Below are 22,385 nucleotides of genomic sequence, written 5' to 3'. Positions count from 1 at the left end.
AAAGTTCTGGGCCCTCTCCTTCTCCTAGTCTGACCCCATGTGAACCACCTCTCCTGGCCAGGCTCCTGCAAGGAGGTCCTGTCAGCTGGGACAGCTGTTAGAATGACCTGTCCTGTAGCCTGAGCCAGCACAAAGCCGAGGGGTCACAGGCGGTGTGAGCAGAGCGGCCAGGGAAAATGCCCGGGCTCCCTGCCCAGAGGCAGACGAGCCGGCTCTGAAGGCCCTGTCTTTCCAGTTAGCCATCTCTATGGATTTGGCTTGGTGGATGCAGACGCTCTGGTGGTGGAGGCGAAGAAGTGGACAGCAGTCCCGGCCCAGCACACGTGCGTGGCCACCACGGACAAGAGGCTCAGGTGAGGCTCTGTGCGGACTTGTCAGACACCTCAGACTCTGCCGGAAGGCAGAGCAGGGAAGGATGGGGGAAGGGTTTGCACACGCATTTCCCGACACGTAGGCAGGAACACTCATGTGCTTGTGCATAGCAACTCCTCTCTCTTGTGGATGCACAGCTGGGAAAAGATCCGCTTCTGGCTGCATAACTCAGCCTGGTATCAAATTCTTTTCCATAAGGCTCAGTATTCCCCACCGGATGGGATATCTATCTGTCTTAGCCAGATGCGGGTGGCTCACACCTGTAACCCTAGCCACTCAGGAGGCTGAAATCTGAGGATCGAGGTTTGAAGGCAGCCTGGGCAGAGTCTTAGATCCAATTAACCAGCAAAAAGCCAGAAATGGAGTTGTGGTTTAAGTGGTAAAGTGCCAACCTTGAGCAAAAAAGCCAAGTGAGCGTAAGAGGCTCTAAGTTCCAGCCCCAGTACTGCACACACACACACACACACACACACACACACACTCACACACACACACTCACACACATGCGCGCGCACACACACACACATACACACACAATTTATTTTTTAAGAGGATGCATTTCCACCTATGATTATTTGTTTTCTTTGGGGAAACATGTTGGAAACAGGTGATATAGTGATTAGAAGCGACACATTGCAGGCTGGGGGTGTAGCTCAGTGGTAGAGTGGCTTGTCCGGCAGTGTACAAGGTTCTGGGTTCTATCCCCAGTCCTTCCCAAAACCCATTGCTTTCTCAAACACACAGGTAGATCACTGTGAAATCATTCCTTGCTTGACTTTTTAAACTAGACTCTTTGGCCACAAACATTGAGAGAAGTCTTTCTTGTGGGAGCCTTGCAAAATGGAGAGAGTCAGGAAGAATTTTCCAGATGGCTAGTTACAGAAGGATCATTCCTATAGCTAATATCCCCAAACGTCCCACCCAGACTGGACAGTTCCGTGAGCCAGTGCCCAAGTCTGTATTGGCTTCCTCGAGCCTCATCTTTTGCAAGCCTTACACTGCCAAATTTGATTCTGTAGATAAGGAGACCTCTTTGCCTCTCTTGGTTTTTGTTGATTGGGAAACGCTGTAATCGGATGCCAGGGGGAAGAGGTGCCAGCCTCCCATCTGCTTCCTGTCCCGTTGGGCTGCCCCGGCCCCGTTCGCTGGGCTCCTGGTTAGGGCAGCTCCTGAAAGAGGCATTCTTCTCCTGCCAGAAGTCATTTTTAAGATGGCAGAGTGGTGCCTAGGTGGCGAACAGTTGTTTTTATTTTTTTACCTTAGTTTGCTCTTTAAGTGAACGCACACAGAGTCTAGACAGGCGCAGATCGCGGGGGGAAACACAGGTTGACATTGTTCCTGGTCCTTTGAGGAAAATCAGAACTCCACAATTCCAAGAACGGCCAAGAATGGAGCTTCTGTTTCCCAAGGAAAGTCATCCTGACCTCGCACTGTTTCAGAGTCTTTCTGGAATTTTTGGCCTCAGATCCCTTAGCCAACTCCATCATTAGAGGTTCCTGAGGATGTGGGGGTCCCCGGGAAGAGTACAAGCACCCTGGGGGACGCATCTGCTTCCTTCCTACCCAGGGGACCTCACCTGGGGTGCTCTGGCTGCTCTTCTCCATCCTGACTGCCTGTATGGGGTCCCGGACAGGGGTGACGGGAGTGGGGGGTCCCTTGCTTCCTCTCCCCTTGCTCCAGTTCTGGTCAGTTGTGCCCCACCTGGCGTCAAATGAATGAGAAATGTCCCCTGGTCTGCTGCTGCCTCTGCGGGCGACACTCAACCCAGCTCACCCTCCTTAGTCTCCAAGTCCTTCCTCTCCTGGTGGCATCTGGGGACTGTTTGAATGTCCCAGACCTGGACTCAGCTGTTTCTCCCGATGGACAGCAGAAAAAGAAGGAGAGGGAGCCAGGACTGGTGGCTCACACCTGGAATCCTAGCTGCCTAGGAGGCTGAGATCTGAGGATCGTGGTCCAAAGCCAGCCTGGGCAGGAAAGTCCATGAGACTCTTCTCTCCAATTGACCGACAAAAAGCCAGAAGTGAAGCTGTGGTTCAAGTAGTAGAGTACCAGCCTTGAGCAAAAAAAGCTAAGGGACAGTGCCCAGGCCCTGAGTTCAAACCCCGAGACCGGCACCAAAAATAAGTCCCTTGATGTGAGGAGAAGATTGGAGAGCCTACCAGGAAACAGGACCACAGACTCTTACAGTCTGGCATCTCCCCAACCCCAGAATAGACTCAGCATCAGAGTGCCTTCTACAGTGCTCACATGGGTCAAGTCTGTAACAGGCAGCATTCTGCAAATGCTAAGTCCAAATGCAGCAACCTGGTACTCGGCGCCTGGACTCAAGGCCTCACAGTCTCGCTCGGCTATTTTGCTTGGCTAGCACTCTACCACTTGAACCACACCTCCAGCCTGACATTTTGCTGTTTCACTGGAGATGGAATCTGGCAGACTTGCCTTTCCCCTGGCTGGCTTTATACCTCCCGTCCTCCAGGCCTCAGCCTCCTGACAGGCTAGGATGACAGGGTTGAGCCAACCCAGGCCCAACAAAGCAGGTACATTTTGCCCATAAAAGACAAAGAACATTGTGACCGGTGACATCTGCCCATGCAGAATTATTCTCCAATCTGTGTGTCCCTCTTTCTTTCTCTGTCTCTTCCTTTCTTTGTCTCTTTCTCTGTCTCTCACTGTCTCTGTGTCTCTGTCTCTCTCCTGTTCGTTCTTTGTCTTTATCTCTCTCACTCTTTCTCTTTCTGTGGCTTTGTCTCTGTCTCTTACTCTCTCTTTTTCTCTCTCCTTCTTACACAAACATACATACAGCTTTCCATCTCCAAAGCTACTGCGTGGCTTTGAATACGAACGATTATCTGTACAGCAGATAACCTATTTAGAGATGTTCAGGTATCAGTTCTAGATTAACCACCTCCTCTTTTCTTTCTGGATATTTCATTATTTCTGGAATTTCATTACACCAGACTGTGTCTGATGCACCTTTTCAAGCAACTTTATACATCAGGACATAGAACCATGAATGACGAATAATGCATAACAATTACACAGTCACTCACTAAACTCCAGACATCTTTCCAAGTGATTTACATGTCTTAACTCTTTCAAAATCCCAAGAAGTGTGTACAACTTGGGGACTATATGTACCCTCAAGACGGAGACACACAGATCAGAAGCTGGCCTGGACTGGGCTGCTCCAGGGCTGAACCCAGGCTTTCTGGCTTCCCTACAAATTCAGGCCAAGCAGAGTGATCTGCCACCCCGCAGGCCCTGTCCTTGCGTCCCTCCACACCCCCTGGCTGCCTATGGATGTGGTCTCTGAGGGCAGGAAAGCACTCAGTCCTGGCTATGTAGCTTTCTCCCATCTTGGCCTCATGCAGCCCCCAGAGCCAGCCCCTTGTGGCTGGTTTGGTGCATTTCCCAGGAGTTGGACCCAGGTCGGCCGGCCCCAGTGGGGCCCCATTGCACATGTAGGTATTGGGGACCCATTCTCCCTCCCCAGCACATCCCTCCTGGGCACTGGGCCCCTCAACGTACCTGCATACCACGTGAGGCCTTTGGTTTTGAGTTTTCAAGCCATTGCTAGAGAGGCCATTGCTGGGGGTGACCGCCCTCAACACACACACACACACACACACACACACACACACACACACACACACACACCAGGTGCTATGGGTGCGGTCCTGTTCTGGGGACAGTCATACTGGATCATGATGTTTGTTCTGTTTCTTGATACACCTGCAGGTCCTTGTGAATTAGAACAAATCATCCCATTTTCCTGAACTATTGCTCAAGGGGTTTTAGGATCAATATAAAGGGTCATGGCTGACATCCTTATACCAAAAGACAGGCTAACCAGAGAACAGATGATAATTGATCATAGGGGTTATTTTCTTTTGTTTTTGTTTATTTGCTGATTCCACGGCTTCGACTCAGTACCTCCTACTCTCACTGGATGAATGCTTTTTTTGCTCATGGATGGTGCTCCACTACCTGAGTCACACATCCAGCCTATTTTTGGGGCTTGGGCGCTGTGCCTGCACTATTAAGCTCAAGGCGAGCGCTCTGCTGCTTGAACCACAGCACCACTTCTGGTTTTCTGGTGGTTTATTGTAGATAAAGAGTCTCACAGAGTTCCCTGCCCGAACTGGCTTTGAACAGAGATCCTCAGATCTCAGCTTCCTGAGTAGCTATGATTACAGGCGTGAGCCACCGGCGCCCGGCTGAGGATCTGAGGATCCTGAGATCTGAGGATCACGCTTCAAAGTTGGCAGGGGCAGGAAACTCCATGAGATTCTTAGCTCTAATAAACCACTAGAAAACCAGAAGTGGCACTGTGGCTCAAGCGGTAGAGCGTTAACCTTGAACTGAAGAGCGCAGGGCAGTGCTCAAGCCCAAACATCACAACCCACAAAAAATAATATAATAATAACCCTCAGGTCTCAGCCTTCTGAGTAGCAGAATCATAGGCACCTAGTGCTCTTAGCTTTTTGTCAGCTAGCTTGTGCTAGTACCAGGACTTGAATTTAAGGCTTTGCATGCTCAGCTTGCTTACTGGCGTGCACGCGCGCGCGCACACCCCCCCCCCCCCCCCCTCCCCACACACAGGCTCCCTGGCAGGATTCTAGTTCTAGACTTTAATGATTGCTCCCTTAGCCAAAAAAAAAAAAAGTTTTTTTTTTAAATTAAAAAAAGGAAGAAGATTAAGGAAGGTCAGTAGGTATTTTAAAGCTTGGGTATGGCAGGTGTGTGTGTGTGTGTGTGTGAACTTGATCTTACTATTCTGCCCTGAAGCTTGAGAGTCAGGACATTTCAGGGTCTCAGGGTTGACCGCAAGCCACATTTTGAAGCCTCAGGGATGGAAGAGCGGTAGTGAATTTGTTTCTTCTCACCGGGGAGTTCTCTCCCCCCAGGCACTAGGGCTGGTTGGGCATGCAGTCTGGTGGAGCTCTCTATCTGGAAGTGCATAGGTAGTCTTGCAGCACCTGGAACTTTGGAGAACTTTCTACTGGGATCTGCATATCTGCCACAGCCCACGGACCAGTAAAGAGACAGTAAAGCATGGAAAAGCCCGCACCTCCCGAGCAATTGACAGTGCATGCAAAGCGTATTTTCAAATGTTTAGAGTCTCAGAGGAAATTGCCTCACCAGTTCTAACTGTTTAGATTGCTTTTTTTATGACTCAAACCCAGCACAGCCAAACGATGTCATTCCTGTGACAAATGCTCCGAGTCTCCCCAGAGGAAAGGCGGACATAATGGAGGAAGAGCACCCCCATAGTAAGCGAAACGCCAGCTAGGGAGGGGAGGGAGTTAGTCATGTAGCCATGGTTGAGTCTCTGCCAGAGAATGCTGGCTTCCTTCCGTGTGAGGAGCCAGGCTCTGCAGAGATGTGAGCTATGGAATAATAGCCAGACTCCAGGACAGCTCTGGGTCTGGGGTTAGGGTGTCAGATAATCCTGGCTGGTTGGAGCTTTGTGCTTCTTCTCATTTCGATCCCAGAGTGAAATCGACCCTCGGTTATCAAGAGAAACAGCATTCATTCCCATCACAGAGCGAGAGGGAGGGGGCCTGGTTGTGAGATCGTGTTTGAGGGAGTTGCACTAGGCTTGAACACTCCAGGCTGGGGCTCTACCACGTGAGCCACACCTCTACTTCCAGCTTTTTGCTGCTTTATTGGAGGTAAGAGTCTCACAGACTTTCCTGCGTGGGCTGGCTTCGACGCATGATCCTTACATCCCAGCCTCCTGAGTAGTTGGATTACAGGAAGTGCACCACTGACACCAGGCTTTGTTGTTTTAATTAATTTTTTAAACTCTCTTTACATAGTCGTATGAGGGAGGTTCACTTTATCTGTCATTCTGTGGGTACCGTCCGGCTCAACCCACCTGTCCCCACCCACTTCCATTTTCACATCGGCACACTGAATATCGTGAGTGTATTTGCCCACCCTTCCTCTCTCCATTCATCTGTCCATGTCTTTTTTTTTGGGTCGGTCCTGGGGCTTGAACTCAAGGCTTGGGCGCTGTCCCTGAGCCTCTTTGTGCTCAAGGTTAGCGTTCTACCCCTTGAGCCACAGCACCACTTCTGTATTTTCTGAGTAGTTTGTTGCAGAGAAGAGTCTCACAGACTTTCCTGCCCTGGCTAACTTCGAACCACCATCCTCAGATCTCAACTTCCTGAGTAGCTAGGATGCCAGGCGTGAGGCTCCCTCCAGGGCTGGGCTCTGTCCCCTTCCTCTTCAACCATCCTTTCTCAGACAGGACGGGCTTCAGCTTCCTGTCAGGTAGTGGTTTGAAGGGGTCAGTGCCTGAGGATCCACCCCTGTGAGCACCACGCTTGAGTCAGATGACATGGCTGCATCTCCTGGTAGCCGTGCTGCCTCGAGAGGGTCCCTGAATTTCTCTGGATGAGCTGCATTCTCCCTCCTGGGTCAGTTGGAAAAGAAACCCTCTGGGTCAGCTCTGGACCTGAAAACAAAGGAGTAGGTGTTGAAGCCCCTCAGAGCCAGGCAGGCCTCGGAGAACATGAGCTGGCCCCATGGGACAGAGAGGAGCCACTTTCCCTGGTACCCAAGGGGCCGGGCCCTGGGTGCATTAGCTCGAGCGTGCAGAGGAAACCCCGTCTTTACATCTCAGCAGCATCTTGCTATCGGTCAGGTGCCCATCCCAGAGACCACGCGCCAGGGAACCTGGGAGCTTACTACGTCCTAAGCCCCGCCCTGATGGCTCACGCCTGTCATCCTAGCTAGCCAAGGGAGGCTGAGATCTAAGCCTGGCAGTTCTGAGCCAGTGGGGGCAGGAAAACCCATGAAGTTCTTAAAGTCAATGAACTCCCCAAAAGCTAAAAGTGGCTCAAATGATAAAATGCCAGCCTGGGGCAAAAAGAATGGAGAGCACCTAGTCCCTGAGTTCACCAACACACACACACACACACACACACACACACACACACAGAGCCACCTAAACCCTCTCTCCTCCCTCCCAGGAGCATCCCCATAGGCCACGTGCTGAGGACCCCGGCCCTGACCAACGCCTGCGCCGACCACTCGGACCAGCGCGTGGTCTACCTGGAGCACGTGGTGGCCCGCATCTCCATCTTGCATCCGCGCCGGGGAGACCTCCAGATCCACCTGACCTCTCCCTCGGGGACCAGGTCGCAACTTCTGGCCAAGAGGTGAGGCTGCAGGGCCCCCCCCCCTCGGCGAGTCTAGCGTGGGGCGCCGGCCCCCCCGTGGGCCTGCAGACATTCTCCAGCCTCTTCCACTCCAGGTAGTGGCTTCGGCAGCCTTGCCTTTCAGATGGTTCTGGAAGCAACCAAGGAGGTGTTGCTCCTTCTGTTGTTTACTGAGAAGGAAGAGTCCTGCTGGTATTTGTTTTAATTGACCTTGGGAGTGCTTTGAAGGTCAGGTCTGTCCTGTTCCCTTGACACTGAAGCAGCAGCATGGCCCCTAGGCTGTCCCCTCCCCGTGGTGTGGCCTGACTCCTCACACAGTGCTCAGCGGGAGCTCTCCTCCAAGGGCTGTAGGCCAGACAGCGTCCCGAGGCCGGCCCTGGAGAGCGGAGCTCGGGCCTGCGCTTCCCTCCCATCACCCGGTCACCAAACCCCGCTCTCTGTTCCTCCTCTCTGGAAATGACAGTTCACTCCTCACCAGAATATTACAAGAAAGCAAAAGAGAATGAAAAGAATTGGATGGAGGCTGGGAAGGTGGCTCAGAGGTAGAGTGCTTGCCTAACATGCATGAAGCCCTGGGTTCGATTCCTTCATGCCACATACACACAAAAAGGCCAGAAGTGGCTCTGTGGCTCAAGTGGCAGAGCACAGAGAGACTTAGGGACCATGCCCAGGCCCTGAGTTCAAGCCCCAAACAACAACGACAGAAATGCTCGGCAGGGACGCTTGCTGTCCTTGCATCCTGTTAGTCGGTTCAGCCATCTGCCCCGCAGGGTCCCTCCCGCACCCCAGCCTGCTCCTGCCCAGCTCAGCTCCCTTTGCTTCCCACCTGCCGCCTCCTGCATCTCCAGCTCAGCAATGGAGCCCCTGGGGATGAACACGAGCCCTGTGGGTTTCCTTGGAGCTCCCCAATTTCTGTACCTGTGCCACCAAGCCCTCTGAAGCCCCGCCCTGAGGCCACTTGGCTGTCACCTGAGCCTTGGGAATTTGTTTTATTTCTTTCCCCCTTACTGGAGATGTGGTGTGTGTATCAAGATTTCCGTGCTGGGATCTATTACCTTCTAGTTATCCCCCATCTTTCTGGGATGGGCCAGGCCTCGGAGCGGGCCAGCGCCGTCCAGTTAGGGTAAGAGTACATTCCTCAACGCCCGGGTACCTCGAACACAGTTGGTCCTTGTTTGGTCCTGGGTGTGTTGGGTTCCACTTGGCTTTGTGTGTGAAAATCAGCCTTGGCCTTGGCGGTTCCTTAGCAGAAAGCATGGGCTCCTCCCTTCCCCCTTCCCTTCCACACAGAACGTTCCCTCTGTACACATCAAGTGTTCAGAGTGCTCCTCACAATCGGGACTGGAATCTCGTGTCACATGACACTTCCGTGCTGCGGTTTCTCCCATGCAATAGGGATCCCTGCTCCCTTTATTCCAAATAGAAAGCGAGGCGACAATTTATAGACGAAGAGGGCTCAGGCTGACTTTCAGGGATGGAGAACTTTCCCAGCATGCACAAGGCCTTCGGCCCACAAGAATGGAAAAGGAAGTCCATATAGAAAGCAAGGACAGCCATGGATTGTTACTTTCTGCTAAGGAAGACATCTGAGGGGAGGCCATCACCAGGGACCACTAGTTGATCCCTGGGGATCTTTAGTTGATCATCAGGGATCATTAGTCGATCACCAGGGATCACCAGTCACGTGTTTCTGCTTGAACTAGAGAGAAATAGAAGCAGAAGGCTTAGGAGCTGGTGGGCACAGCTGGGGAAGACTATCTAGTTGAGAAGAAGAAAAGGGGTGTCATTCAAACTCTCCCGATTAAGTGCAGGGTTCTTTCATTCACCTCCATCCGCCACTCCACCCCCTACCTGTCAATCATCATCACCTCCTCCAATCACAGCTGGTGAAACTGACCAGAGCCGTTCATCTTTCCACAGAGATAGTTCTGTCTCCTTGGCCGGTGTGGACGTGTCATGCATCCCACAATTGCACGTGGGTTCTGTGGGTGGCATGGCTTGGCTGGTGCTGAGGGAGGAGGGGACATGAATGAGGAGGTCCGGAGACCACAGGCCATCAGTATCTCGTTGGAAACCTTTCCCATGGCAATTCTCTGCCATCCCCTCTCTCCAGCCCTCCGCCCCGGGGTGCGCTTCGGCTGTGGGGTGTGCAAGCTCAGCAGGGACAAGGAATCTGCAGGCTCATGCCACTCCCAGCCACCCAGAAGCCAGGCCTCCTCCTTCTCCTAACGCCACGTCTCCTATTACAGATTGCTGGACTTTTCCAGTGAGGGCTTTACAAACTGGGAATTCATGACCGTCCACTGCTGGGGAGAGAAGGCGGAAGGCGAATGGACCTTGGAAATCCAAGACCTGCCCTCCCAGGTCCGCAACCCGGACAAACAAGGTCGGTGGTTCTCCGGCATCTCGGGATGGCGTGCATTGCTTCCGTCCATTTAAGCCAGGCCTCTGTTCCAGCACGGATGCCGCGGCGATCTTCGTTTGTGGGTGTAGGTTGTACCGTGGCATTGTGCCTTCCCGGCTTGGTACAGCCATCACCACCCGCTAATTGATCCTCCCAAAGGGAACCGCTACCCCAGATCCGCGGGCCCTCCTCCTGGCTGGGCACTTCCTGACCGCCCCAAGTCTGGTGCTCTCAGGCTGCATGAATTCATCTGTTCTGGGTAGTTTGTCTGAGTAGATCATGTGATTCCTAGGCTACCAGGCCCCTTGCCTCCGCTGCTTTTCCCCAGCGTGGCTTCAGGGTCTGTCCGCTGAGCACTGTGCATTACCATGCTATTTTCATGGGCAAATAGTATTCCATGGTACGTACAGGCCGCTGGCGTCAGCATGGGCAAGCCGCGTATCTCTACCGTGTTCTGTTGTCAATACTGCTGAAAGGAGCATTCAGGTACGTTGTGTGTGGTCAGTGTGTCAGTGGTTTTGCCTGCTTTAGGTGTCCACCGGGTCACGTGTGTTCACCTCGTGTGAGAGGTCCAGTTTCTCCACAGCCTTACCAACACTTGTTATTTACTATTTTGGGGGGAGGGGGCATGTTTATCTGGGTTTGAGCCCAGAGCCTCTTACTCTTTCTCGGCTTTCTTGTTAATACTGGGTGCTCCTCCACTCGAGCCATGCTTCCAGTCCTGCTTTTTGCTGGCTCATTGGAAATGGAGTCCTTGTCAGAGTTCTCTGCTCAGGCTGGCAGATTCTCAGGTTGGGGAGAGCTTGAGACGGTAGGGTCTCTGCAAAGACGGCTAGAGACGGCGACAGTGCTCAGAGAGCACTGAGTGCAGAAGGGATGAGGGAGGCCTGCGTGGTAGAGGCTGAGCTGAGAACTGAGTACCGACGGCTGGTCCCAGGAAGCCCTCTGTCTGGAAACTCCTCTAGAGTAGCAGGAACCCTCTGGAAGTCAGAGTCTGGGGGAGGAGGGTGGACACAGGGCCCTGCATGTACTGCTGGGGATATGTGAACATCATATGGGGGGGGGGGGGGGGGCGAGAGGACCTGTCACACAGCCAGCATATCATGTGACACGGAGTCAACCCAGTGCCAAGATGCCCTGGTCAACCTGTGACCATCTGGGAGTCTCAATCCAATAAAGAATTGAAGGAGCCCGGTGTCGCTGGTGCAACCTGTAATCCTAGCCACGCAGGAGGCTGAGATCTGAGGATCGAAGTTTGAAGCCAGTGGGGGCAGGAAAAGCCCGTGAGACTTATGTCCAATTAACTACCAAAAAGTCACAAGTCACAAGTGGAGCTGTGGCTCAAGTGGTAGAGCAGTAGCCCTGAGTTCAAGCCCCAGGATCAACACACACACACACACACACACACACACACACACACACACAAACACTGGTGCTTAGTTTTAATGGTATACTGTATAAAACCTGCTTGGGAATCTTGGGTAAGACCTGGGTTGATTAAGTAATTAAGTGATATGAATCATATACTCATGTGAATAGCTCTACCTCCTGCCAGATTGAACTCGGCTCATGTAATTAGTTTCTTTAAAAACGATTTGCTAGGCCCAAGAAGAGGTTACTCATCCCTCTTCCTCTTCTGCTCTTAGACCAAGCCGGGGGGAAGGGGGGCCTCCTCCTTCCAAGACCTCTGACTTCCAGGAGGCAATTCTGGAATGGAAGCGGGTGCGAATCCTACTTCACGGCCAGGCGGGCAGGTGCTGGCAGCTTCCCCTTCCTCCCTCTGTATCCACGACACCTTTCTTTCCCAGAGGATTCTTCCAACCAGATCGCAGGCCTCAAGAAGCAGGACGGGGGTGGGGGGTGGGGAGCAGACCAGGGCGATAGGGCGCGCCACTCCTAAATCATCCTTCCCAGAAGTCTGGCTGCATTTTCCAATTTCCACCCAAAGTGCTCAAAACGTTGAGCTCAGTCCCCGAGGACCGGAAGTTCAGCTCCCAGGGAATGACGATGGCTTCATGCATCTGCCCTGGGCCTCTGTTCCTATGAGGAGGGGGGTGGCGGTGACAGCCCAGGCATGTCCCTAAGGGGAGGGCGGGTCCCCCATCCAGGTCTTTCCACCGGGATGCATGCACCTGCCAGGGGTGCATCGCATGCACCTGCGTTCTCAGCCCAAGGGAGGGCCACACAGATCACGTGGCCTGGGCCCTGGGTATCGGAGGCTCAAAGACGGCAGCGGCCTTCCCTATTCTGTAGGAGCCAGGCTGGGCTCTGAGCAGCGCTGCCACCCCATCTCCCAGGGCCAGGGAGCGTGTTCCCCCCATGCCCACCAGCAACGTGTCCCTCATTGATTCCCGGCGGCTCTGAGGCTGGTGGTGTTTGCGTCTGGCTCCCGGCAGTTCAGGTGGGAGGGCTCCTCTTTCGAGTTGTCGTTAGAACATGGCCAGATGACCGTGGACAACGCACAGGTGCTTTGTCCTGAGCAGTCCAGGTGCCTGTCTGTCATGAGCGGCTGCGTCTCCCGGACAGCAGACAGCAGAGAGACTTTGAAGAAGTCCCGGTGACGGGCTGGGCTGGCACAGGGCTGGCCTTTCCCCCGGGACCATGCAGGCGGCACAGGAAGCCCTGGGGACAGAGGCAGAGGGAGGCTTGGGTGTTTTTGTCTTTGAGACCTCCATTCTGATGCGAGTCTCCTGCCACCGCACTGTGAACTAGACATCAGGAAGAGTGGGCCTAGATGATGACCTGTCTGAAGACCCTGTGGAGAGAGTAGCTGGAGACACTGAAAAACAAATCAGATGCAGATGTTTTAAACATATTTTAAAGCGATAACCATTAAAACAGTATGGCACTGGTACTAGAACAGATACACTGGGGATCATCCATTAAAAAAAATCCACCTAGCCACCATGTACCATCATCCCTCAGCCTAGAAGGACCATCCAAGGGAATCAGCATCCTTCAGTGCTCATATCTTTTAATATGAAATGGCATAATATCAACATACAACCTTAATACGTCTCCAGGATGCTTTAAACTGTTTCTCTAGATAATTTGTAGTATCTAATAGGATGGATAAGCTATACACGTAGTTGCTACCCTGTGCTGTTTGGGGGCTGATCTGGACCTGGTGTTCACACTTAGTCTCTCTGTGCTGGTGGAGTCTGGTTTAGCAGCCACAGGTTCTGAGGGGTGACTGACTGTACAGAGTCTCACTGTGGTGGAGACAGAAAGAAATGTTGAGTAAAAAAGCTACCAGCCAATCAGCCAGCCATTTGGAAAGGAAGTCATTATTATGACAGATGAGTTACACATAAAATCAGAAACTTCTGTTTGGCAAAAACGAAAAGGGGAAAAAAAGCAAGATGTTAAAATTAGCAAACTATTTGTAAAACATTTTGGACAAGTTTGAGTAATTCACACATGGCTTTTTAATGACTCTATCTTGGGCGCTGGCAAACTTTGTGTGTGCCGGGCCAGAAAGTAAGTATATTTGACTTTCTGGTCTCTTCCACGGTTAGTATTCCCTGCCAGCTTCGCAGTGTGAGAGGAAACACGTAGCCGAATAACTAAGCAGGAGAGCACAGGGAGTCTGTGGCCGGTTTGTGTCCCCTGGCTCTATCCCCTGTAAAAGTTGCCCTGGAACTTAGTAGTTCTTCAAACTTAAGCCACCTCTTTGCTTGAGTGTTCTTTGAAGCATTCCATAATACCCCTGTTTTTCTACTCTCAATCTGGGGAAAATGATGACTCTCTGTATCTGAATTCAGGTAGAAATAGATAGTAATATTGTCACATGAGTTTATTATAGGTTTGACTGAAAGAAAGTTTGTACAACTTTCAAATAGATACATACCAGGGACTGTAAATTTCACCTCACCATTGATCCTCAGGGGATGATTCCATTGCCTTCTGCCAAACCCTTTGACTGTAGCCAGCTGTAGTAGCAATTCATGAACAACTGTCTTTCCAACATAAATGTTGGTTTAAGTATGTGGGTGTGTATATGTGTGAGTGTGTGTGTGAGTACTGAGTCTTGAACTCAGAGGTTTTTCCACTCAAAACTGATCTGTAAGCCAGGCGCCGGTGGCTCACACCTGTAATCTAGCTACTCAGGAGGCTGAGATTTGAGGATACAGTTTGAAGCCAGCCAGGGCAGGAAAGCCTATGAGACTCTTTATCTCTAATAAACCTCCAAAAAGCTGGAAGTGGAGCTGTGGCTCAAGTGGTAGAGTGCCAGCCTTGAACAGAAAAAAAAAAAAAAAGCTCAGGGACAGCATTCAACCCCACACAAAAGAAGGGGGAGGGAGGAAGTGAAATGAGGTATCCACAAACAGAGCTTGGTGGCATTAATATAGAAAGAGTATTTATAAATCACTAAGAAATAGACAGAGCACCTCACTACAAGAATAGACAAAGAGTCCTGAAAAGCAATAAAGGAAAACAATCAACTTTTTTAAGACTCAAAAAGACGTGGATATCATGGTAGCAAGCCCGCCAACAGAAGTAGCAGGGATTCCAAAACAAACGTCAGGATGCATGTGGCATTTGTGCCCTGAAAGCTTTTACCATAGACTTGGGGACTGGCCCGTTTGGTTCCCTGGGGAATCCCAGCCTAGGGGAAACTGGTAGAGACCAGCAAGGAGCTTCAGAAAAGCCAGGACATGGGAGACAGCGGAGCCCAGGGCAAACTGCTGAGAGCCAGCCAGGCTGAGCCCTCCACCGAACTGGCTCCTTGGAAACAAATCTCAAAACTCACCAAGTAGCTGGGTGTGGATGGCTCACCAATGTCATCCTAGCTACCCAGGAGGTGAAGATCTGAGGATCATGGTTCAAAGCCAGCCTTGGCTGAAAAGCCCATGAGACTCTTATCTCCAATTGACCAGCAAAATAAAAAGCCCCAAGTGGAGCTGTGACTCAAGTAACAGAACATCAGCCTTCGTCCAAAAGATAAGAAACAGCTCCCAGGCCCTGAGTTCAAGACCACAGTACTGGCAGGCATGCACACACACACACACACACACACACACACACACACACACACACACATCCCCTTCAGCAAGTAAATTCTTCGTCTTCCTTTCTTCTCCTAAAGTGAAATTTCTTTCCCAAGCCAAACCAACAAAGATTTGCCAAGCAGCTTCCCTTCGGGCGAGCTCTAGGAGACAGAGTATCAGCCGGGGCTTTGGTGTGCACCTGAGCACATTCTCCGGGGCTAGAGCCATTCAGGCTCTTCTCACACATCTCGGCTTTCTCTGGGGCCCAATCCACTCGACTCCACCGACCTGCGGGCCCCTCCTACCCTTTCTTCCCCACAACCTGAAAGGTGAGGTTGAGGCCGGATCAAATAGTCTGGTGAGGATCGCAATGCTTTTGTCAACTCTGGCACAGTAAACTGTAGACACACAGATGCAGACAGATGGGTGAGCCCCCGTCCAGCCGCCCAGCTGTGGGAGCTGCGCACACATTCAGCTCGGGCTGAAGGAGCCCAGACCAACATCTGGCAGGCATTCGGAGCTGCAGCTGCTCACTCAGCGGGCCCGCTGTCAGGCCCGCTCTCTCTGACCCTGCTTCTGCAGGAAGAATGGTGGGAAGGGCGGTTCATCCTTCCCTGGGCCGGGGGTGGGGGGGGAGTCACGTGGAGGAAGGTGTCAGATGAAGACGTGAAGAATTTAAGTTTACAGGATGCTACTCTGTCTCCTTCAGAACCTGTAAGGTTCTTGCCAGCATCGGAGAATAAATTCAGAGCCAAGACAAAGAAAGGAAGGTGGGGGGGAAGGGAGGGGAGGAGAGGGTGTTTTCTGACAGAGTAGAAGAAAGTGCATATTCAAGGGACATGTGAGCATGGTGGCTCCCACCTGTAATCCCAGCTACTCAGGAGGTGGAGGTAGGAAGATCACAGTCTAAAGTGTCCCCCAACCCTGACTAAAAGTACCAGACATTAAAGCAAAAAGGGTGGGGGGCAAGGCTCAGATGGTAGAGCACCTGCCAAGCAAGCACAAGGTGTGTGCGGGCACTACCCCCAGCATCTATACTACTTTATACTTTGTAGCTTGATGACGGCATGAACCACCTCACACAGTATTCGTTGGAGGGGATGGCCTTGAACCTCTGTCCTCTGGGATGACAGATGTGAGCCACCAGCACCCAACTCCAAACACATTTTTAGGAGTGACATGCACCGTTTCCCTTTTCCTGCTTTACATTGGGGTTAATCAGATATCCTTCAGAACTCCACTTCATTTCTTTGTTGGCTTTTTAGCCGGCCCTTGAATGGCTGCTCTAGGAATGGTGCAACTTTAATTTATTACAGCTGACTTAGCGCCACTTTGAACAATTTCATACTTTGTAAATCTTAAGAGTCTCCTACCAGGGTGATTCCATTTCCTCCCTCCCTTATTTGTGTTTTCGTGGTGTTGAATTTTTATTTCCATGTTCATTGTGAACTCTTAACCTACCCGAAGTTATTTTTCACTTGAAGTAGTCTTTTTGTCTCAAAGAAATTAAGAGAGCTACTCTTTGACGTTTACTACCATCTCTACTGTTTGAAGTGCTGGTTCTTCCTACAGACCCAAATTACCATCTGGTATCATTTTCTCTCAGGTGGAAGAATTGCATTACTATTTCTTATCATGCTGCTTTGCTGGCAGCGAATGTGCTCAGTATTCATTTATTTGAATACGTCTGTCTTTCTACCCATTTGTAACAGGTGTTTCCATTGGATATGAAATCTGGCTTAGCATATTTTTTTGATTCAGTATTTTTTATTTATATATGTTTTTTGTGCTGGTGTGGGGGTTTGGACTCAGGACCTGGGCTTCACTTCTGGCTTTTTTTTTTCTGCTTGATTGGAAATAAAAGTAGTTTCACAGGGGCTGAGAAGATGGCTCAGTGATAGAGCGCTTGCCTTGCATGCCTGAGGCCCTGGGTTTGATTCCTCAGCACCACATAAGCAAAAAGAAAAAAGCAGGAAGTGGCGCTGTGGCTCAAGTGGTAGAGTGCTAGCCTTGAGCTGAAGAGCTGAGGGACAGCACCCAGGCCCAGAGTTTAGGCCCCACAACGGGACCCAAAAAAGAAAAAATAGTTTCACAGACTTACCTGCCCTGACTAGCTTTGAACCACGATCCTCCGATCTCAGCCTCCTGAGTAGCTAGGATTACAGGCGTGAGCCATTGGCGCCCAGCTTAGGCCTGATCATTCTTAATTGTTCAGAATATCTTCTAGGGTGGCAGCAAGCACCTAGGAATTCAAAGTATTAGCTTGCAGTTTTTAATCCAACGAAACCTTTCCCTCACCCCTCTCTGCTTTGTCTCCAACATTTCAGTTTCTCCCTGGAGGGTTTTTAATGCTTCATACAACATACCGGCTAGAGAAAAGTGCATTTCCCCTAATGCATTTCCATTGGCACTTTAGCCTTAGTCTCCCCCTGATTCTGGGTCCTTTTGATTGACAGGTGTGATCCTGCCTGCTCTGTAGGAAATGAGCTCAGACAGCTCGGGCTGGCACAAATTAGCCCCAGCCTTCCCGCAGCCTCACCAGGCCCCGTGTGGACTTCGGCGGGCACTGCCAGCACTGGCCTTGATTGAGCAGGTGGATTTGCACTTATTTCTTCCTTTTCAGGAATCTGAAGGTGAAAGAGCCAAAGAACTTGGCTTTTTAAGAACGCTTCCTGGCTGGGTGCTGGTGGCTCACGCCTGTAATCCAGGCTACTCAGGAAGCTCAGATCTGAAGATGGCAGTTCAGAGCCAGCCCGGGCAGGAAAATCTGTGAGATTCTTTATCTCCAATGAACTAGCAAAAAGCCAAAGTGGAGCTGTGGTTTACATGGTAGAATGCCAGCTTTGAGCAAAAATGTCAAATGAGAACAAGAGGTCCTGAGTTCAAGTCCCAGTAATGACATGTGTACACCTGTGTATGTGTACATACAACACACACACACACACACATACACACACATACACACAAGAAAAATCCCCTCCTGAAGACCAATTCCCAGTGTCAGCAGGTTTGTTTTTTTGTTTTTTGGGGGAGGGGTTTTGGGCAATAATTTTATTGTATGTGTTGTACAGAGTGCTACTATTTCATAAGTCAGATAATAAGTGCATTTATTGTTTTTTCCAGTCCTGGGGCTTGAACTCTGGGCCTGGGCACTGTCCCTGAGCTTCTTTAGCTCAAGGCTAGCACGATTGAGCCACAGAGCCACTTTTGTTTTGTCTTGAGTAGTTTGTTGGAGATAAGAGTCTCGTGGAGTTTCCTGTCCGGTCCGGCTTCAAACTGTGATCCGTAGATCTCAGCCTTGTGAGTAGCTAGGATGACAGGCGTGAGCCACCGGGCACCCGGCTGCATTACTTTTTTGGACAATGTCATCCCTTCCTTTGCTTTCCTCAGTTTCTCCCTCCCAACCCTGCCCACAAGTTACATAGTTCCTTTTCCATATAGCACGATTCCTCCCTTTCTCTACCCCTCCACCCTGTTAATCCTCCCAGAAGAAAAGAGCACCAAAGCAAATACAAACACCACCACCACCACCATCACCAACAGACCCATGTTTCCAATTCCTGGAGTTTGTTACACTAAATAGTGCTTTGCACATTCAGAGGAGTTACATCTTTGTGTTCCTTCCCTAAGGAAGTCCTCGTTTAGTCTGACCGTGTGTGTGTGTGTGTGTGTGTGTGTGTATGTGTGTGTGTGTGTGTGTGTGTGTGTGTGAGTGCATGCTTAGAATCCCCTATACATGATCATGTCATTATATTTTAGATCTAGTTTCCACCTCTGAACGGGTACACGCGCTGTTTGTCTCTCTGAGCTTGGCTTACCTCACTTAGCATGATTTGTTCTAGCTCCATCCATTTCTCTGAAAAATGACATAATCTCATTCTAATGGCTGAGTAAAAATCCTCTGTGTACAAATATCATATTTTATGAATTCACTCATCTGTTATTGAGTATCTGGGCTGTGTCTATAACTTGGCTGTTGTGAATAGTGTAGCATTGAACACGGATGTGCAAATGTCTTTTTGGTATCCTGGCTTGTGATGTTCTGGGTAGACGCCCAGAAGTAGTATGGCTGGATCATAGGGAAGATCTAGGTTTGGTTTGTTGAGGAACCTCCAGATGGCTGTCCATTTCCACCAACAGTGCAATAGGGTTCCTTTTTGTCCCACATCCCCTCCAGCTTTTGTTGTTGTTTGAATTCTTGTTGTTGTTGGTATTGTTGTTGTCATGGGGCTTGAACTCTGGGCCTGGGCACTGTCCTTACGCTCTTCAGCTCAAGGCGAGCACTCTACTGCTTGAGCCACAGCACCACTTCTGGTTTTCTATTGGTTTATTGGAGCTAAGAGTCTCATGGACTTTACTGCCTGGGCTTGCTTTGAACCATGATCCTCAGATCTCAGCCTCCTGAGTAGCTAGGATTACAGGTGTGAGCCACTGGCACCTGGCTGTTGTTTGAATTCTTGATGGTAATCATCATCGCAGAGTTGCTTTGATTTGCATTTCCTTTATGTGTTGGCAGGTTTTGGGCACAGTAAACTAGAGCAAGCCTGCCCAGTATTTGCATTCTTGTTAAATGCCTTGTCTGGGGCAGGCCTAGCATTCTAGTCCACAGCCTCTAGGTGGCAGTTGTGTGCAGCCCGCCCCACCTCACCCCATCCCCATGGACCCTGGCTGGGTCTGCAATAGCCCTGCAAGTGACTGGCCTTTTCTTCTTTGGTCTCTCTACTTCCACACTTCTCCTGTCTCCTCCCCAAACAGAGTGTGGCTCTGGGAGGGGCCAGGGGCGGAGGGAGCCGGCCCAATGGTGTAGGAATGAGCCTCCGGTGGTATTTGACCTGACATGCTACAAGCCTTCACTGCGTCTTGGTCTCCGACCCAGGTGTTCCACATGGGGCTCTATCTGGAGAAAGGACTACGGGCGACTATAGCAAAGAATGTTCATGGCAAATGTGTATTTTCAGAAGATAAAAGACAGTATCATACGTTCTTAGAGACCATGCTCTAAGATGGATTGGTTAAGGAAACGGATGTGTCCAGATAGTGAACATTTCTTCCTTCCCCTTGCCAAAAATACATATTTTTGTAAATCCTGAGAAGCCTGGCACTGGTGGCTCACACCTGTAATCCTAGCTTCTCAGGAGGCTGAGAGCTGAGGATCCTGGTTCAAAGCCAGCCTGGGCAGGAAAGTCCATGAGATTCTTATCTCTACTTAAATACCAGAAGACCAGAATGGAGCCGTGGCTCAAGTGATAGAGCACTAGCCTTGAGTGAAAAAGTTAAGGGACAGCACCCAGGGCCTAAGTTCAGGCCCCAGAACGGGTACAAACAAAAGCAAAAATTTAAAAACAATAAAACAGGCTTCCTGGCTCTCTTCAGACCTCGACACTCAGCCACACTGGTGGCCGTGGGCAGAGCAGGACCTCCCATCATCAGCTGCCAGCAGCCGCTGCCTGCACCTCCTCTCCCCTCTGCCAAAGCCCTGTCTGTGCCACGCTCTCACATGCTTCGTGCCCTCAGCCTCTGCATATTCGAATCTGTGCCAGGGCAGCCATTCAGCACCCCCTCCCCAGCCCTCTTCTCACCCTGGCTGGCTTGGGAGGGCAAAGCCATAGCCGAGGCTTCCTGCACTGCTAGATCCAGGATCCAGACCATAGCGCCTCACCTCTCAAGGGTCCCATCATGCCCCGGGGGAGGCCACAGGACAGGCCTGGCGCCCATTGGGAATCCCAAGGGGAGATGCACCACCAAGGGAGGGTGCAGGGTGCCTGGGGGTGCAAGGACACCTCCAGACAGCAAAGTGTCCCATGCAGCGGGACCCCTCCCATCCCCCAGTAGGGAGAGAAGTATGCTGCCCCCCCCCAGAAGAGGGAGGCAGGCCACAGCCTGAGTGACAGCTGGGAACCTTTAATTTTTTTTATTCTTATAAAGGTGGCATATTGGTATATAGAGGGGTTACAGTGACCCGACACAGGTAGACAGGACATTTCTTTTTGGACAGTGTCATCCCTTCCCTTGCTCTCGCCCAGTTTTTCCCTTTCATCCCCACTCACAAGTTGTAAGGTTCATTTTCCACATAGAAGCCACTGTTGCCTTTTTCATCCTTTGTCTCTCCATTTCTTTTTTTTTTTTCTTTTTGGTCGGTCGTGGGGCTTGAACTCTGGGCCTGGCTTGAACTCTGGGCCTGGGCGCTGTCTCTCAGCTCTTCAGCTCAAGGCAAGCGCTCTACCTCTTGAGCCACAGCACCACTTCTGGTTTTCTGAGTGATTTATTGGAGATAAGAGTCTCATGGACTTTTCTGCCCCAGGCTGGCTTTGAACCGTGATCCTCAGATCTCAGCCTCTTGAGTAGTTGTCTCTCCATTTCTGTGCCTCCACTACCCTCCCAAAGACAGGTAAACAAGAGGAACAGAAAACAAAAATTAGAACAAAGAAAAAAAACGTCTTGTTTCCATTTCCTGGAGTTCATTTTGATCAATTTTTTGGTCGATTGTGAGGCTTGAACTCTGGGCCTGGGCGCTGTCCCTCAGCTCTTCAACTCAAGGCTAGCGCTTTACCACTTGAGCCACAGCACCACTTCTGGTTTTCTGGTGGTTCATTGGAGATAAGTGTCTCACGGACCTTCCTACCGGGGATGGCTTTGAACCACAATCCTCAGATCTCAGCCTCCTGAGTAGCTAGGATGACAGGAGCGAGCCACTGGCACCGGGTGCATTTTGATAAATACTGTTTTGTGTGATCGGAGGTGCATAGGCCTAGCGCCTTTGTGTTCTTCTCCTTTGGCCTCACTGTGTATGAATGTCTACACACCTGTGTCATGTATCATGTCCCAGTGAATTTTAGATCTAACTTCCACGTATGGGAGAAAACATGCGCTGTCTTGTTTCTCTGAGCCCGGCTTCCCTCAAGATGGAAACCTTTGCATAGGCCCCAGAGCCTGCAGGGACACCAAGAGCTGCCCTGCGTGACTGTGGCTTTCCGGCCTTCCAGGAAAGCTGAAGGAGTGGAGCCTCATCCTGTACGGCACGGCCGAGCACCCCCACCGCACCTTCAGCTCCCACCAGTCCCGCTCCCGGATGCTAGAGCTCTCAGCCGTGGAGACGGCGCCCCCCATGGCCGCTGGCCCATCCATCCAGGCTGAGCTGCCCGAGGATGAGGAAGATTACATAGGTAAAGAGCCCGTAGCCAGAGTCAACGGTTCACCTCTGGACCTTGCTTTTCCACCGTTGCTCTCCAAGGTGGGGCTGTTCCTGGCGAAAGACGGGGGTGAGGATGGTGATGTGTCCTCTCTTGCCCAGAAATTCTAATAATGATGGTAATTTGCACTCACACAGCTCCTCACAACCAAGGCTCTCCTAATATTTTACAAACCAGTAAGTATACTTCAAACCAGTAAGTACTTTCTGACCCTCCCATGCTGGGATGATTGAGCTTCTCTATGCCCAACCAGAACTGG

General features: G+C 51.0%; 1 protein-coding gene across 1 annotated transcript in view; it reads left to right on the top strand.

Annotated features, from left to right (window-relative positions):
- Positions 1–22,385, top strand: part of Pcsk6 (proprotein convertase subtilisin/kexin type 6) — a 73,659-nt gene that overhangs the window by 34,637 nt on the left and 16,637 nt on the right. Inside the window, exons 12-16 of the mRNA XM_013011895.1 lie at positions 236–353; positions 7,353–7,541; positions 9,791–9,927; positions 21,920–22,099; positions 22,264–22,302. Of these exons, the coding sequence (XP_012867349.1) occupies positions 236–353; positions 7,353–7,541; positions 9,791–9,927; positions 21,920–22,099; positions 22,264–22,302 (663 nt within the window). The remainder of the gene's footprint in view (positions 1–235; positions 354–7,352; positions 7,542–9,790; positions 9,928–21,919; positions 22,100–22,263; positions 22,303–22,385) is intronic.

This window comes from Dipodomys ordii, unplaced genomic scaffold, assembly GCF_000151885.1.
Source record: "Dipodomys ordii isolate 6190 unplaced genomic scaffold, Dord_2.0 Scaffold15, whole genome shotgun sequence".
NCBI lineage: Eukaryota > Metazoa > Chordata > Mammalia > Rodentia > Heteromyidae > Dipodomys > Dipodomys ordii.
Note: the sequence above shows the minus strand (reverse complement) of the source record. Positions and strands in the feature narration are given on the sequence as shown.